Source organism: Aureobasidium pullulans (genome assembly GCF_000721785.1).
Source record: "Aureobasidium pullulans EXF-150 unplaced genomic scaffold scaffold_23, whole genome shotgun sequence".
NCBI classification, from domain to species: domain Eukaryota; kingdom Fungi; phylum Ascomycota; class Dothideomycetes; order Dothideales; family Saccotheciaceae; genus Aureobasidium; species Aureobasidium pullulans.
Window position 1 is genome coordinate 255,024 of NW_021941043.1, and position 15,560 is coordinate 270,583.

Sequence of the window (15,560 nt, forward strand, 5' to 3'; positions counted from 1 at the left end):
ACGAAGATGAGACATTCGACGTGGTCTCATTGACCACGGCTCTGATTCGTGGGTTCTGTTTTATCATCTTGATATGCGAATGAGGTTATCAGTTGCTTGTCCTGTGAAACTATAGATTGCGCGATATTTTCAAGATCTAGACATTGTTGGGAAAAGGAATGGTGGCAGCGTTTGGAGATTTGCAGGTTGTGGGGAACAACTTGTTGAAGGGGACATGGGAAGTTTGGTATGTGTGCGTGACGAGTGTGTGTGCATGGTGATGGTATTGGGTAGGCCAAGGGTCTTTGCATTGTGCGTGTGAGCAACGTTAAGAAATCGGCGTCATTAGCTGTTAACAAAGGCAACAGTCTAGCGGTCGTTTTTATACAAATGGTCTATAGTGATGGATGCAATCATCCGATCTTTCTCTTCTTGTTGTACTTGCCTCGGGCTTCGACTTTGCCATCTACGGGCAACACTCTTCTTGCCGTGAACAGATAACCCTCTGCACCGCCTCTCCATGTCATGAGCGGATGTGTGCGTCCGGGCAATACCTGCCAGGGTCTGATCTTTGTTGTCTGCAAGGTCGGCGCCAAGATCAGTCTCGGGTCTAGCGGGAAGTCCTCCTCAGGCGGTGTGGTGTCGTTGGCAATGTGGTCCAAGAATGCGGCTTTGCGATCTTTGGAGTAGAGGTCCATGATTTCTGTCAGGGGCTCCACGGTCGGTGAGTAGATGACGATGTGAGCAGAACCGCGAAGGAGATGAACGGTGTTCTTGAGGATTGTTGCAGGGTTCATCGAAGAGGCAATGACTATGCCGTCAAAGCCACCTTCGCGGGTTTCGTCAACAATCTGCTTGCAACGGGTCCAGCGACGACGTTTGCGGTAGTAGGCACCGCGTTTGCCGGACTTCCACGTGTCGAGTTCGGCTTGCGGTACATTTTCCGGCTCGTCGTAGGTAGGGTCTGCTGAGGGGTCGATAAGTTGCAGCCATGTAAGTGTCTTGAGGTGTGTGTGTAGGGGGTGAGTAGCGGTGGGGTTGTTTGTGTCGTAAGAGAAATATTTCAAGAGCGAGACGTTTGGTTGGGCGTTTGCGTGGATGACTGTGAGGGTATTTGTCGATGAGAGATTGGTGTTGTGGCGGTTTTGAGGACGCTTTCTGCCGTTCCCTCGTACTTCCTCCCCTTCTTGTAGCTCTCCGTTCGTTGTCTCTTCTTTTGAGGCATCTTGCATCTCCACATCGGCCTTTTCTTCAGCTTGGGCTGCCTGTTCCGTACTGGTGGTAGCTTCTGTACCATCGTCCTCCGAATCTTCATCTTCGTTATCCGGGTGGTAGAGGAGACCCATCTTCTCAGCCATAGATGCCACAACCAAGCCACCAGTGTCGTCAACGACCAACCATCTTCCACCACCAAGTTGTGTGCCCTCTTCGGTCAGAGCGGGTTCTGCGTCAGGGTGATAATGGACGTTGGCCCAGCTTCCCACAAGACCAAGCGATTCTTCCCTTAGTTCCATGACTCTTGAGGCCTCCTTCTCGGCGATCATGTATTCGGTCAACATGGAGACATTCATGGGCAGGACGGTGAATCTGCGTAGGTATTTCTTGTGCTTCCTCAAGGTGTATTTGGCCAGGGCGAAGGACGTCTTCTCGTTGAGATGGGTATGCGATTTGAGGATTTTCTCGATAATGTCCCTTCCAGAACCAGTTCCAGCCTTCTTCAACTGTTCAATCTCTTCCATACTGAGGGCTTGACGGGAGGCATCATCGATTGTAAGGCGGTTGTTCTTCAGCAAGACTGAGCCATCATCGGCGACAATATCGAACGAGTCGTCGGCTTTCTCGGCAGGGTTTTCGGAGGAGGGAGCATCTTCGGCGAGGATCTCAGCATTTAGCTCTGAGGCTGGTACGACGCGAAGGCGGGAGGCATCTGATTCTGATTGTTTATCGGTGATCTCGAAGGTGAGGTAGTATGGGCGTCCGATCAAAAGATTGCAAGGGAAGGAGCCGTATTTGCCGATTGACACAAGACTGCGATGCGAAAGAGAGCTTAGCGATTGACGGTGCTGTGGGAGGATAGAGCAGGGTCGTACGTATTTGGAACAATTTGGACCAGCTTCAGGGTGTCGGAAGGTAGGCGTAAGAGCACATACTCGCCGGCATGAACGCGCGAGTGCATGGTGTGTTGTGATGTAGTTGCGACAAAAGAGTATTCGACCATCGTACTTTTTTCCTTGCCCTTGGATAATCTGGATGCTCCATCCCGGCTTGTGGGGTAGGCCGACCTTTCCTCTTTGGGGCTAAAGTAAAATCGACACGCTCCCGCGTCAGTTGAACGCGTCTCTCAATTTCACAGGCAGCGTCAATCGACGAGACAGACAATATTGTCACTCAAGTTCAATCACCTTCAACCCGTATCACATTACCAATCATGTCAGACTACGAAGATGAAATGGACGTTGATGCGCCTGCCGCTCAGCCTTCAATCCAATTCTCGTCAAAATCAGATGAGAAGGGCAAGAGAAGTGCTGCCAATCTGCCCGTCGAGCTGCAAGACACACTACCATGGTATGCTCTATCACAAACTCTCTCGAACACCATCTGACATTGAAATAGGGTGGAAAAGTACCGACCAAACACCCTCGACGACGTCTCAGGTCATCAAGACATCTTAGCAACCATCAACAAGTTTGTCGACAGTAACAGACTCCCCCATCTCCTCCTCTATGGCCCTCCCGGTACCGGAAAGACGTCGACCGTCCTCGCACTTGCCCGTCGTATCTATGGAAACAAGAACATGCGTCAGATGGTCCTCGAACTCAACGCCTCAGATGATCGTGGTATCGATGTCGTCCGTGAGCAGATCAAGACCTTCTCCAGCACAAAACAAATCTTCACCTCGTTTGGTGACAAGGACAATGGCAGCAGTCCGGCCAACTTCAAGCTTATCATTCTTGACGAGGCCGATGCCATGACCTCAACCGCTCAAATGGCTTTGCGAAGAATCATGGAGAAATACACTTCCAACACTCGTTTCTGCATCATCGCCAACTACACACACAAGCTGTCGCCTGCTCTGCTATCACGTTGTACTCGCTTCCGCTTCTCGCCACTCAAAGAGCCTGATATTCGCCGTCTTGTTGACATCGTCATTGAAAAGGAAGACGTCAACATTGCAGCTGATGCTACTGACTCTCTTGTTACTCTGTCTAAGGGTGACATGCGCCGCGCTCTCAATGTTCTGCAAGCTTGCCACGCTTCATCAACACCGCTCCATCTACCAGGCCAAGCACCTGCCGAAGGTTCGAAGATCGACCGTGACTTGATCACGAACGAGACCATCTTCGACTGCATCGCCGCACCTCATCCTGCTGACATCGCAACCATTCGCGACACACTACTCTCCAATCCTGATGTGACTTCGTGTCTAGCAACCATCAACACACTCAAGGCAAACAAAGGTCTTGCCTTGGCCGACATTCTGACTGCTCTAGGCGAAGAGCTTGCCAATCTGGAGGTCCCTGCCCACACAAAGGTCTCTTGGCTACAAGGTTTGGCTGAGATTGAGCACAGATTGAGTGGTGGTGGCAGCGAGAACCTACAGACCGGTGGACTGGTCGGTACAGTCAGAAACGGTTGTGAAATCATGGAGAACGGCAAATGATCAAAAGTTCGAACAGGCATGGAAGGGATGTCAAGCATGGAGTCATGGAGTTAGATGGAAGCCTTAATTGGGTTTGTATAAATATGTCTCGGGACAGGTGGAGGCCGATCGGAATGCTCAGACTTATGACTTGCTTTAGCCAGAGATATTTCAAAACACAACTTTTTGTATGCTCTGCTTCTTGAGCCATTGTCCCTGGGCTTATTGCTAAGCAAACACCTTTCCTCTAGTCAGCGAACAGTGGCTGTCATCTTGACTTTTCAGAGAATAGAGCAGTGGCTCGGCCACGAGATGGCTCCTCCTCCATCTCCCTTGGTATTGGGAGTTGCAGTTCCTCGTATTTGATGCTTCAGCCTTCACTTGACGTATTCTTTGATTAGTTTCTCGTATCGTTGTGGTGTGAGAAATACTGTTGAGAAGGAAGCCAAGAAATTGGGATCAATATCAGTACCTTGATATGCTCCAAGGTAAAGCTTATCGAGAGTTCTCGGCCGAGTGCTTCTTATGCATATCGAGGCTCCAACATCATTGATGTCTCCTATTCTGTGCTCAAGAAGGAGGGAAGACAGTGTTCTGTACATTCACCATTAGCAAGACATATAGTCACCACACTCAAAATACCAAAACTTACAATGAAGCTCTCCAAAGCGCCTTCGAACAGTTCGTTTGCAACTCCAACACCACCTGCATGCTCAACAGGTGAGATTGGGCTCTTGACGACGTATTCAACATAGAGATTCGCCCATATTTGATAGAGCACAGTACGCATGCTCGCTATGCGCGTATCTGTAAGCATTACAAACTTGAGATTTGTCGCCGTCTCAAAGTAATGCAACTTGTACTCTCCAGTGCGGTAAGAAAGGAAACTTGATGTCGTCAGTAATCGTCTTTATCGTCTGGGTGGGTTACAAAGGGGCAATACCTGTCGTCTTCACCGCCCAGTTGCCGCACCATGCGACGGAGAGAAAAGATGGCACCGAAGATTAGTTTTGCATCATCTTCATTTGACAAGGCTTTTTGGTTGACTCCTGGTAAGTCGCCATTGCTGATGGCACTGGCTCCTGATTGACGTTGGACTGATCTGGCACTTTGAGATACGGGCCGCTGAGCCCATCGTTTGCTGTATATGCATTCGGCTGGACTTCTGTTAGTTCTATTCTTTCCGAAAGAGTTGCGACACACTCACTATGCCTGTCAAAGATGTAAAAAGAGTATACGGTCATGATGTATGGGTTGATATGATGGATATCAAGGATGTTGGTTGGTGATTCGTTCTAGCCCTTTGGTTGATGATGTGGGGAGGTGGCAGGAAGCTTGGCAGGCGCAAGATTCGGCGTGAGTGTCGCAACGCGTGCTTTCCTTTCTGATAAGTCTTCGGATAGTCGGGGCCTAGCGTTCACCTTCATCGAAGGTAATATATTGGTAGAACTCGAAGCAAAGCAGCAATGTTATACAAGCATCTTCATTTTGACTTTTACTGCGCATGAGAAAAGCTTCTTTGTTCCCCTTCCCTTCTCCTCCCAGTCTCCCATGGCAGATTCTCACAATCATCCGTCCGCGGCGCCTGACGCCGGCTCAGCATCAGAAGCGGGGCACCACCACCATGTTCTGCCTTCTCGCGGCATTTCTCTCAACATCGGCAGCACAAATACCAGCCATGGACGGCCCGCAGCTGTCAAACACATGTAGGGCTGAACTCTGAAGTAAACCCTCTTCTTACCACGGTACTGAGCAATCGTCTCGTCGTGCAGGTCCCTGCCGGCATACCAAAGCCCCATAAGACACCATCAACGAACTCCCTCGAGAACAACCACGGTCAAGGTCAGCTCGGACATTGCCTCTTCCGAGTCGCAACACAATCTGACACTCAATCCGTAGGAAACGCTCAATGCGCGAACACACTACGGTTCCAGCGACGATGACGGCGCCGCAGTCCACCGAATCAACCAATACACCATCAAGCAAGAGATAGGTCGCGGTTCCTTTGGCGCAGTACACCTAGCTGTAGACCAGTTCGGCAACGAATATGCCGTCAAGGAATTCTCCAAATCGCGCCTGCGCAAGCGCGCGCAATCCAATCTCCTACGCCGGCCGAATCAGAAGAGACAAGCTAGCAGAGGCTTCAATTCACCGTTGCATAGAATGTCGACGTCGGATAGACTGACTCCGCAAGCGAACAACTCTCTGGATTTGATCAAAGAGGAGATTGCGATTATGAAGAAATTACACCATACCAACCTTGTTGCGCTGATCGAGGTCTTGGACGACCCGGAAGAGGATTCGCTATATATGGTCCTGGAGATGTGCAAGAAGGGTGTTGTCATGAAGGTTGGCATCGACGATAGAGCGGACCCATATGATGAAGAGACGTGCAGATGCTGGTTCCGCGACATGATCCTGGGCATTGAGTACCGTAAGGAGCTAGTCTGTGAGAGTCTATCTGTGATCGTAGCTAACATGCTATACAGTACATGCACAGGGTATCGTACATCGAGACATCAAGCCTGACAACTGCCTCGTAAACGAAGATGACGTCCTCAAAATTGTCGACTTTGGCGTATCAGAAATGTTCGAGAAAGAGTCTGATATGACCACAGCAAAATCAGCTGGCTCGCCCGCATTCATGCCTCCGGAGTTGTGTGTTGCCAAACATGGTCATGTTTCTGGCCGAGCAGCTGATATCTGGTCCATGGGCGTTACGCTCTACTGTCTCAGATATGGTAGAATTCCATTCGAAAAGACTGGTCTACTCGAGATGTACGAATCGATTCGCGGTGATGGATTCTCATTATCTGAAGAACAGAATCCACAGTTCAAGGATCTTATGTGTAAGATTTTGGAGAAGGATCCCGATCGCAGGATCAAGATGGAGGAGCTTAGAGTATGACAACATCCGTCTGTTGCGATGATGACATTCTAGCTAACAACACCCAGGCCCATCCGTGGGTGACCAAGAACGGAGAAGACCCTCTGCTTTCAATACAGGAAAATTGTGCAGATCTAGTCGACATGCCGACCGAAGAGGAAATGAACCACGCCATTACAGGCAATATGAAGCAACTCTTGGTCGTGGTACGTGCAGACTGAAAGCAACGTGTAATCACGCGACTGACGTCTCTTCTCCAGATGAAAGCTGTGAAACGCTTCAAGAAGCTCCTCTTCCGTAAGCGTCCAGAGTTGATGGACGGCTTGTTTGGTCGCGCTTCTCGCATAGTAGCACCTCCCGGTAGTATCGAGACGAAACACAGAAAAACACGCAGCAGCGATGCGGATGACAGAAAACCGATGGAGAGGGTCCTGGCTGCTGAGGGAATCCACCACGACATTGTGGTCTCTGACGATATGGTCTGCAGTCCGGGAGAGATGGACGAGTCAAACTCTATGCACACAGAGACACCCGATGACGTTGAACACGCACAACACGCAGACAAGGACGCTCAGCAGGAATCAGTTGACCGCGCACTAGAAGAGCCTCATATCAAAGGCCACGCTCATGACCCCCTGTCGGAAACGACATATCTAGGTATAGGAACCGGGAGCAACTCTCCATCAGCTTACACCTCGGACGAGATCCAAGACGACAAGCCGATAGAACACATTGTTTGCGAATCACCTGGTGCCGACGACAGCAACTTCTTCGAGCAGGCCTACCAGGAAGAAATGCAGCGTATCCACTCGAGAAGAGGACGCGAGCCTACCATTTACCTTACCCGCCGCGTCGAAAACATCAAGGCTATCGCCGAGCACGAAAGTGTCATCCGCGATTCTTCACAAGCCGAGCCTGAGAGCGCGAAGAGCAAGTGGGCAGGGCTGGCGAGTAAAATTCGCGGCACCGACGTCGGCGAGGCCGCACAATCAGGAGCAGAGGACGGCGACGATAAAGATAAGGAGTGATTGCAACTTTCCCATCAATCGTTTGGAAGATCATCGCTGGACGGTTGTATCTTACCGCCGGATGTTGTTATTCGGAATCATTCATAAATTCTTTTCCTTTTTTTCCCTAAAGTCAAGGGAGGTAATGAATGCCAAGCGTGGACACAGGGAAGAATTGGTATTCAGGCAAAATTATTCCAACTTTCCTATATTTCCATAGCAGGGCACACACATACGATTATCCTACATAACAAAAGGACCTGCAAAAAACTCATTACAAACTTGACTCTTTGGATTTCTATTGCAATGTGATATTTGAAACCGTATGTTGGATTTTGAGTTTCGACTGGTGACTGATGGCTTTTTGGGACAGGGTTGTGCTCTTAACTATGCTTGTAAGGACAATTGATGATATTGCGGCAGCACCATCATGTTTTTTGCCGATGTTTTGATGTAGAGATATGTGGTGGATAGAATTCCATCGATTGGGGGGGTTTTGTTCTGCTTCATGGCTTCGTTGGTACGATATCGCTGGATATCACTTTTCAACTGTGCTTTCCTAGAAAATGACTTCCGGCTGCACATTCGACAAGTGACTTGAGAGAGAGCGTGAAAGCAAGTATTTGAAACTAAGAACAGTGTGCTTCGATATAAACACGTAGTCGTGACTGATCTAGCTAGTCAATATTAAAGAAGTTTCACTCCACTCCATTACTATAAAATAGTCGTTCTATGCATCTTATTAAGCGGTATCCTCGAGACGAGGTGTTTTAAAGCTAGCCGCGATTCTAACAAGCGCTCTAACTATCTTACAACACTCCCTTAAGATCTAATGAGAGACGATTTAAACTATACAAATCATCTATTGACACGCTTTAGACGGTGTTCGAAGTTATGCAATTTGATCTAATCCATGTTGCATAAAGGTGGATTTACTTTTATGCTTCCGCTGTCTCGGCTAGAGCTTGGGGCAAGAGTCGGCATGGGGAAGCCGTCGTTCTCCCCGGACGAACTCGGGGCGTACAGTATGCCGTAAGTGACATCCGGTACGGCTTCCGATCCCAGATACCGAAAAGGAACGACAGAGCCGTGACCGCGAGGGGGGAAGGCTAGCCATATTTCTATATACCGAGAAAGCACACTTCCTTCTTTTCCTTTTCTTCCTTCAAGATTTCTTGAGGTCTCGCATTTACACATCTCACATCACAATGGCAGCGACAAGACGTTCATGCATGCGGCTTTCGGCGTTATTGCCTTCGTCGTCAAACGCTTTGCTTAGAACACAATTGCCGCGTGTATCAGCGCGTGTGGCATTGAGCAGACGCACAGCGGGAGTTGCTGGATTGACGTTTACCCGTGGCTTCATCAACGATGTCAAGACTGGCGGCAGCGATGCAAGCAGTGGTGTCGAGGATATCGGATTGAATGAGAGTTTGGCGCCCACGATTGATCGCTCGAGATCAAAGGTTTACGCTTCTGCTGATGAGGCTGTTGCTGATATCAAGAGTGGTTCTACTATTTTGAGTGCTGGGTTTGGTCTTTGCGGTACTGCTGGTATGTGTTTTGATTTGATGTGTTGTCGATGATGGATGCTTTTGAAGACGGGGATGCTGACGTGCATGGCAGATACTATCATCAAGGCTATGGCGAAGAGGGGAGTTGAGAGTTTGCACTCGCTAAAGGCTGTTTCCAACAACGCCGGTGCTGGTCCCTATGGTCTTGCCGAGCTCGTTCAAAATGGCCAACTTACCTCCGTCATTCTGTCTTTCCTCGGAACAAACAAGGCTATTGAGAAGAAGTACCTTTCTGGAGAATTGGACGTCGAACTCACACCTCAAGGCACAATTGCCGAGCGTATCAGAGCTGGTGGTGCCGGTATCCCTGCCTTCTACACCCCCACTGGTGTCCACACATGGATCGAAACTGGAGAAATCCCCATCAGAATGGGTCCTCCTAAGGAAGGTTCCAAGATGCCCACCACCCTGCAACCTGGCAACCGACGTGAGACCCGTGAATTCAAGGGCAAGAAGTTCAACTTGGAACATGCTATCCAAGGTGATGTTGCCATCTTGCGCGCCTACAAGGTCGACGAGGCAGGCAACTGCGTCTTCCGCTACACTACTGGAAACTTTGGTCCTATGATGGCAAAAGCAGCCGCCTGCAGTATCGTAGAGGCCGAACACATCGTCCCTATCGGCGAGATCAAGCCCGACGAGGTTGACCTCCCTGGCATCTATATCGACCGCATCGTCCCCGCAACAGAGGAGAAGAAACTCGAAGTCAAGAAATTGCGTGAAGTCGAAGGCGGCGACCAATCCAACAAATCCGAAGGCGAGAAACGTCGCGAGAGAATCGCCCGTCGTGCAGCCAAAGAGCTCAAGCAAGGCTACTACGTCAACTTGGGTGTCGGCATGCCCACACTCGCCCCTTCCTTCTTGGACCCCAAGATCAAGGTCTGGATCCACTCGGAAAACGGACTCATGGGTATGGGCCCCTACCCCACCGAAGAAGAAGTCGACGTGGACATCATCAACGCCGGCAAAGAAACCGTCACCATCCTGCCCGGTGGCTCCACCTTTGATTCTGCCGAGTCGTTCGCTATGATCAGAGGTGGTCACATCGATGTCTCCATGTTGGGAGCTCTGCAGGTCAGCGCTAACGGTGACTTGGCAAACTACATGATTCCTGGAAAAGTGCTCAAGGGAATGGGCGGTGCCATGGATCTGGTCTCCAACCCTGACCAGACGAAGATTGTGGTGCTCACCGATCATGTGGACAAGAACGGTGTCAGCAAGATTCAGCAGGAGTGCAGTTTGCCGTTGACCGGTGCTCGTTGTGTGTCGACTATTATCACTGAGTTGGTAAGTCATTGCTTGTGTTTCAATTCAAGCTGGTTTCTGCAGAATGCTAATGATTGTTATAGTGTGTCTTCCAGGTTGACCGTAAGAATGGAGGTCTTACTCTCACTGAAGTTGCACCTGGCGTTAGCGTCGAGCAAGTGCAAGAAAAGACCGCCGCCAAGTTCAAGGTGGCCGACGATCTCCACGAGATGGAGTAGAGGAATAACCTCATACCCCAGAATCTTCATTCGCATGTTTCACAGCAATTTATTCTATACCAACAATTCATCAAGCACATGTACAAACTTTTTCTAGACATCAAAAACCCAAATGTACAAAAGATTCTTTCTCATCTATCATGCACGCCTAATCTCGTCTGTTCCACCTTCAAGCACAAAGCGTCATCTAAAGCTTCGCCTTGATGGATCCAGGCGCATAACTTGACCCCTTGCCCCCACTCAAAACCTCCACAATCCCATCCACCTTCTCCAACAACCACACACTCCCCTCATCCCCAGCCAACCACTCACCCCCCTCCACATCACCCTCAGCACTCCCATCTTTAAACGCCTTCCTCAATCCAAACACATGACTCAACACCTGCGGGCCCACCCCCGTCTGCGTCCTCAAACAACTGACCGCAACCACAGACGTCAACACCCTGCCAACCTTGCCCTGCACTTTTTCCTCCGGGTCGGCGAAAAGAGCACCGTATTCGGAGTGCAGAATGTGGACGGGCAGGTCCGGATGCGAATCCGCGAGTTTGGAGTATAGTTTCTTGTCGAAGGGGTCGTAGATGCTTTTCCAGAGGTCTTGGCCACGGGCGGACATTGAGGTTATGTTTTGAGGGGAAGGGATGCGCGTGGGTGTGGTGGAGAGGGAGGATGTCACTTTTTCGGGCAGGGAGGCGCGGAAGGCGTTGAGCATGTTGATTGTACGGGGCACCTGTTTTTTTTGCATGACCTTTGATCAGTACTTTCGTCTCTTTGAGAGGTGGGGGAAGAGGAAGGGAAAGGAAGAAAAACTTACGCCATTGAATCCGATACATTTTAATCCGACTTCCCTCATCAGTTCCGCCGTTTGAACCGCATCTCCCTCCGGCGAAGCGGCTTGGTACAGCTCAGATAGCGAGTCCGGCGAATTCATAGTCATGGTCGTTGCTGTCTATTATACCTCATATCAGTTTCTAGCACCCTCACTTGGATGTTTGGAAGGGGTGTGTATCACATACAGCCATGGATAACCAAGCAGGCACACCGACACCTCTGGCCTTTGCATCCTTGGCCAAGTTCTGGTAAAATGCCTTGATGCCCGGTGGAGCGGGCAGAGCACCGGGTCGCGCGAATGGCGCATTGATGAGTTCTTTGAGAGCGGGCGAGAGCTTAGACATGATTGCTGCTTGTCTTTGTTGCCAATTGAAGTATTGAGAGGTAAAGGAGCAAAAAAGGTGTCAGGTTGTGAGTTGCAACCATGTCAGTTCATGGGCCATCATCATCAATTGCCGAGCAGCCGTCTATCTCCGTGCTTTAACTGCGTGTTTGTGACGTAGATAATTTGGGGGACTTCGGCAAAGTCGTGAAGATACCGGACTGTGCCCTAGCTCCCACTGCTGGCCTCGTCTCGAGGCAGACGCTCGAATGGGATAGGTACTCGAGTAGAGTAGACACAGCAAGTGTATTGACAGAATGTGGGTTTATAGAATGTTGGTTTTATGTACTGGGACTCTTATGATCAGAACATATCCCATCTCCATTCACCATCATCAAAAAAGCTGACACTACACACAACTCCCTTTCCTTCCCTTTGAACGAAATCCACGTCTCGGCTCTCTTTGCTTTGCAATGCTTATGAAAATAAAATGAACCAGACGCTGTGCTTTGCATATCAATCAATTCAATCCTGTACAACCGTAATCGTCGTAACTCCGGGTCCAGCCGCGGAAAGGCCCCTTTGGTCGGTGCCATTCGTGCCATTGACTCGCTCCTTGTCGTTGTCGTTCGTGCCGTTGACTGTCTTGATATCCGATGAGAAAGGGAATGGGTCGAGACAGCAATCGAATCTCATCTGAAGGTCCAGTCCATCCAGGTGTGGGCATTCGGCTGATGTCGCAATCTTGTAAAAGTCACTGAATCGCATCCATCTCAAAGAGCCCATGCTCAAGAATTTTGCTCGGTCTTCCTTGATACGATGTTGGATCCTCTCGGCTTCGGCAAGCTCGGCCAACAAGTTTCCTGGTCCTTCTGTTTCGCTGTCTTCGTTTGAAGGAAGTCCATGGACCAGACTCGTTGACTGTAGGCATGCTAGCATCAATCGGCGCTGCTCCTCAGTCACCTTAGATGTCGTTGATCCGGAGAGCAAGGACGGCTTTGTCTTGGCATCGATAGGGAGATCCAAGAGAATGTTTGCGTCTTTTCCAGTAAGGATTGCAGCAGCCTGATAGCTGAGCATCCAAAGGTCGTCAGGCTTGCCCTCTTCTCCGACGTCTCCCAAATCGGCTCGTTTGACGACCTGGACTGGAAGGAAGTGTCTCTGGATGTAGGCCTGTCTCTCCTTACCGTGGACATCTACCAGGCCGAGGACGTGACTCAAAGCGCTTGGAAGCGCTTGAACCTTTCTCTCTCGATCCAGACGACGGTCTTCGGCCAACTTTCGCTCGTGTTGCTGACGGATTTCTTCGGCCTTACGTTCGGCCTCCTTGCGACGCGCAGCTTCCTCCTCTTTTCGGGTCTGTTCGTCTTTGCGCAACTTGTCTGCTAGCTTCTGCGCATCAGCCTTTGCGTCGAGATCGGCCTTGCGAGTGGCCTCGGCTTCTGCAGCTTCGCGATCGGGTTCCTCCATCTTGATATCCTCATCATCCTCATGTTGAGCGTCGTCCTCGGAGTCGTATGGAGTATGGTCTTCTTCGGCAGGCTCAATCATAGAGGACGAACGCTGTCGTTTAGGTTGTGGTTCGGAGAGATGGGAATTACTGTGCTTTCTTGGACGTCCAACCTTACGTGGTCCAGGTGGTTTGAGATTCTGATCCGAGAGTCGTTCGCCGTGTCTTCTAGGAGGCGCGACATCTGAGAGTTCCGAGGATGATCGCTGTCGGCTAGCTGTACGCATGTCTTTCTTAGATACAAGGCGTCTTCTGCTTCGTGCTCTCTCCGGTGAGTCAGCGTCTTCCATTTCCACATCAGAGTCGTTGTGGCGCTCTGCGCTTCTTCGTCGTTTCTTCGTGGGTTCGCGTCGAGCAACGGGACTGGAGCTCAGCTTATGAGCGCTATCAGCCTTCTCGTACAACTTTTCGAGGAGCGCCTTCTCTTCTCTCCATCTCGGACCCTGCTTGGACTCTGCGATCTCGAACCAGGTCAGGTTGCTACTCTTAGAGCGCCATCTAGGTTCGAATTGATCGAGTTCGGTAAGGGCCTTGACCATTTCGAAGTGAGAGGTTCCAATAACAGAGAGCATGGGTCTATCAGCTCTCTGACGAGCCTTCTTAGGGGTCATCTCAGCGAGAAGCATGTTCACAAGATATAGGTCGCCAGTCTTTGCTGCCGCCGCCACAACGTTATTGTCGACGGGCACCCGAGCATCGAGGAACTCCTGAACGGCTGTCCTGTCATTCTCGCTAACAAGCTTGAGCAAATTCTCGTAGGTGCGTGCAAGAAATTGCAGGCCTTGCTTTGGTCCAGGCCTTGAAGCGGGTTCTTCGACATTGTACGTTTGCTCAGATCTGCCGTTTTTGTTCCAGTCTTCGATTGCTTCGCGCAAAGCAGCACGGATCTCGGTTGCGTTGTCGGTCTCCTTGGTGATGACATCGAGCGCCTGCTGGCCTTTCAGGTTGCAATGTAAAGGGTTGATTCCGGCTTTGAGGAGGATTTGAACAACATCAAGATGGCCGTTCTCGACCGCGTCAATGAGGGGGGTATCCTTGTCTGCATTTGCGCAATGTGGATTGCAACCTTGCTCGAGCAAATAGCTGACGATCTCGGGGTATCCATTCAGGGAGGCGACTTGGAGGGGAGTGTTGCCTGCAAATTCGCGCTGTTCCAGTTGTTCGGGGTCCTTTGCGCGCCATTCCTTGACACCGTCAAGATCGCCATTCTCGCATGCCTCGGCCAGGCGAGTGAAGCCGTATTTGTTGACGTGCCGCTTTGCTAAACCCATTGGTCGACCTGGTGTTGAAACAGCCCTGCTGGTGTTTCGGGTAAGTCTGCTTTTAGGATATTGATGTGATGTTTCGGAAGAAGTATCCGAATCCCAGACGTTCCTTGCAAGCATTGTTTCGCGGACGGGAATATGAGTAGCGGCGCGTCGTTGCCGTGCAACGCCCGCTGTATGTAAATGTTGTCCACTGTTGCTCCGGCTCTGGCTGGGGCGTGCGGATTGCGCTGATGCAGTCCGTCGGTGTCTGCGCAATTGAGGAGATGAGGAGTGCTCACCGTCATCTTGGCTGGACCTTCGTTTCCGACGTGGCTGATCTACATCTGTATGTTTGCGTTTCCGTGGATTTGAGCTTCGTTCTTGGTCGTCCTTATCTGAGGCCCACGATCTGCCGTCCTCATCATCGTCGTCATCATCGTTCTCGTTGTTTTTGACGTCGTTTCCATGCCCGTTTCCGACCTCAAATGATTCCACCGAGGATACTTCACTCAAATTGTCACTGTCACTGTCCTGGTTATCTCCATTGGCATAAGTAGTCTTTTCATCTGGCTTGACATCCTTGGCGACTGATTGGTCTTCCTGCTTTTGTAGGTCATCGCCGTTGGTTTGAGCTTTGTCTTCCGAGGCTTCACGAGCGGTCTCGGAGTGTTCCTCGTCCGGTTGGACGGCAGTCTTTTCAGGAATCTCGTCAATGCTTTCCAAGGCCTGGGCAGAATTAGACTGCTTGAGCAAGTCGCGTTTTTTGACAGGAGATACGATCAAGGTCTCGGCCTCGGAGTCATTCTCGGCATCAAGTGCATCGTTGTTCCCGGACTCGGGAAGGCGAGTTGGTGAGATTTTGGAGGCTTCAGGCGGCGGGGAGACAGATGGGCGATCTAGAGGCATGGGAGAGGTGGTCTTGACAGGTGGAAGAGGCGGCGCATTCTGGACAAGCGCGTTGTTGCTGTCGAGGATGGTGCTGTGGCTCATGCCGCGGATATGGCCATACAATAAAGGGCAAGGCGAAGACCGGCTCCGCAAGATGGACAGTCGAGGAATGTGAGTCGTAAGGGGGCGGACAG

At 50.5% G+C, this 15,560-nt stretch overlaps 7 protein-coding genes across 7 annotated transcripts; 3 read left to right on the forward strand and 4 right to left on the reverse strand.

The window, feature by feature from the left end:
- Window positions 1-50: 50 nt before the first annotated feature.
- On the reverse strand, window positions 51-2,175 carry M438DRAFT_325772 (putative eukaryotic translation initiation factor 3, gamma subunit). The gene is made up of 2 exons (XM_029903103.1): window positions 2,070-2,175; window positions 51-2,007 (listed from the first exon to the last, which is right to left on the reverse strand). The coding sequence occupies exons 1-2, from the start codon at window positions 2,153-2,155 to the stop codon at window positions 393-395; spliced, it is 1,701 nt and encodes a 566-aa protein (XP_029756910.1). The 5' UTR covers window positions 2,156-2,175; the 3' UTR covers window positions 51-392.
- Window positions 2,176-2,407: 232 nt separating this feature from the next.
- Window positions 2,408-3,640, forward strand: M438DRAFT_281053 (activator 1 subunit 3; the record flags this gene model as incomplete). The annotated part of the gene is made up of 2 exons (XM_029901209.1): window positions 2,408-2,544; window positions 2,593-3,640. 2 exons carry the CDS (start codon window positions 2,408-2,410, stop codon window positions 3,638-3,640), a joined length of 1,185 nt encoding a protein of 394 aa, XP_029756911.1.
- A 549-nt stretch (window positions 3,641-4,189) lies between these two features.
- On the reverse strand, window positions 4,190-4,863 carry M438DRAFT_281013 (transporter particle subunit bet5; the record flags this gene model as incomplete). Its single annotated transcript, XM_029901206.1, has 4 exons — window positions 4,190-4,213; window positions 4,272-4,506; window positions 4,563-4,776; window positions 4,827-4,863. 4 exons carry the CDS (start codon window positions 4,861-4,863, stop codon window positions 4,190-4,192), a joined length of 510 nt encoding a protein of 169 aa, XP_029756912.1.
- A 325-nt stretch (window positions 4,864-5,188) lies between these two features.
- On the forward strand, window positions 5,189-7,799 carry M438DRAFT_348650 (Pkinase-domain-containing protein). Its single transcript, XM_029906193.1, has 6 exons — window positions 5,189-5,325; window positions 5,392-5,461; window positions 5,519-6,053; window positions 6,109-6,521; window positions 6,575-6,712; window positions 6,767-7,799. Coding segments are annotated over exons 1-6 (1,926 nt in total). The 5' UTR covers window positions 5,189-5,323; the 3' UTR covers window positions 7,535-7,799.
- Window positions 7,800-8,567: 768 nt separating this feature from the next.
- Window positions 8,568-10,571, forward strand: M438DRAFT_303849 (succinyl-CoA:3-ketoacid-coenzyme A transferas-like protein; the record flags this gene model as incomplete). Its single annotated transcript, XM_029902175.1, has 3 exons — window positions 8,568-9,067; window positions 9,140-10,374; window positions 10,437-10,571. The coding sequence occupies exons 1-3, from the start codon at window positions 8,722-8,724 to the stop codon at window positions 10,569-10,571; spliced, it is 1,716 nt and encodes a 571-aa protein (XP_029756914.1). The 5' UTR covers window positions 8,568-8,721.
- Window positions 10,572-10,758: 187 nt separating this feature from the next.
- Window positions 10,759-11,743, reverse strand: M438DRAFT_358622 (uncharacterized protein; the record flags this gene model as incomplete). Its single annotated transcript, XM_029907277.1, has 3 exons — window positions 10,759-11,316; window positions 11,383-11,517; window positions 11,585-11,743. The coding sequence occupies 3 exons, from the start codon at window positions 11,741-11,743 to the stop codon at window positions 10,759-10,761; spliced, it is 852 nt and encodes a 283-aa protein (XP_029756915.1).
- A 503-nt stretch (window positions 11,744-12,246) lies between these two features.
- On the reverse strand, window positions 12,247-15,468 carry M438DRAFT_281138 (ankyrin; the record flags this gene model as incomplete). The annotated part of the gene is made up of 1 exon (XM_029901217.1): window positions 12,247-15,468. The coding sequence occupies one exon, from the start codon at window positions 15,466-15,468 to the stop codon at window positions 12,247-12,249; it is 3,222 nt and encodes a 1,073-aa protein (XP_029756916.1).
- Between the last annotated feature and the right edge of the window lie 92 nt (window positions 15,469-15,560).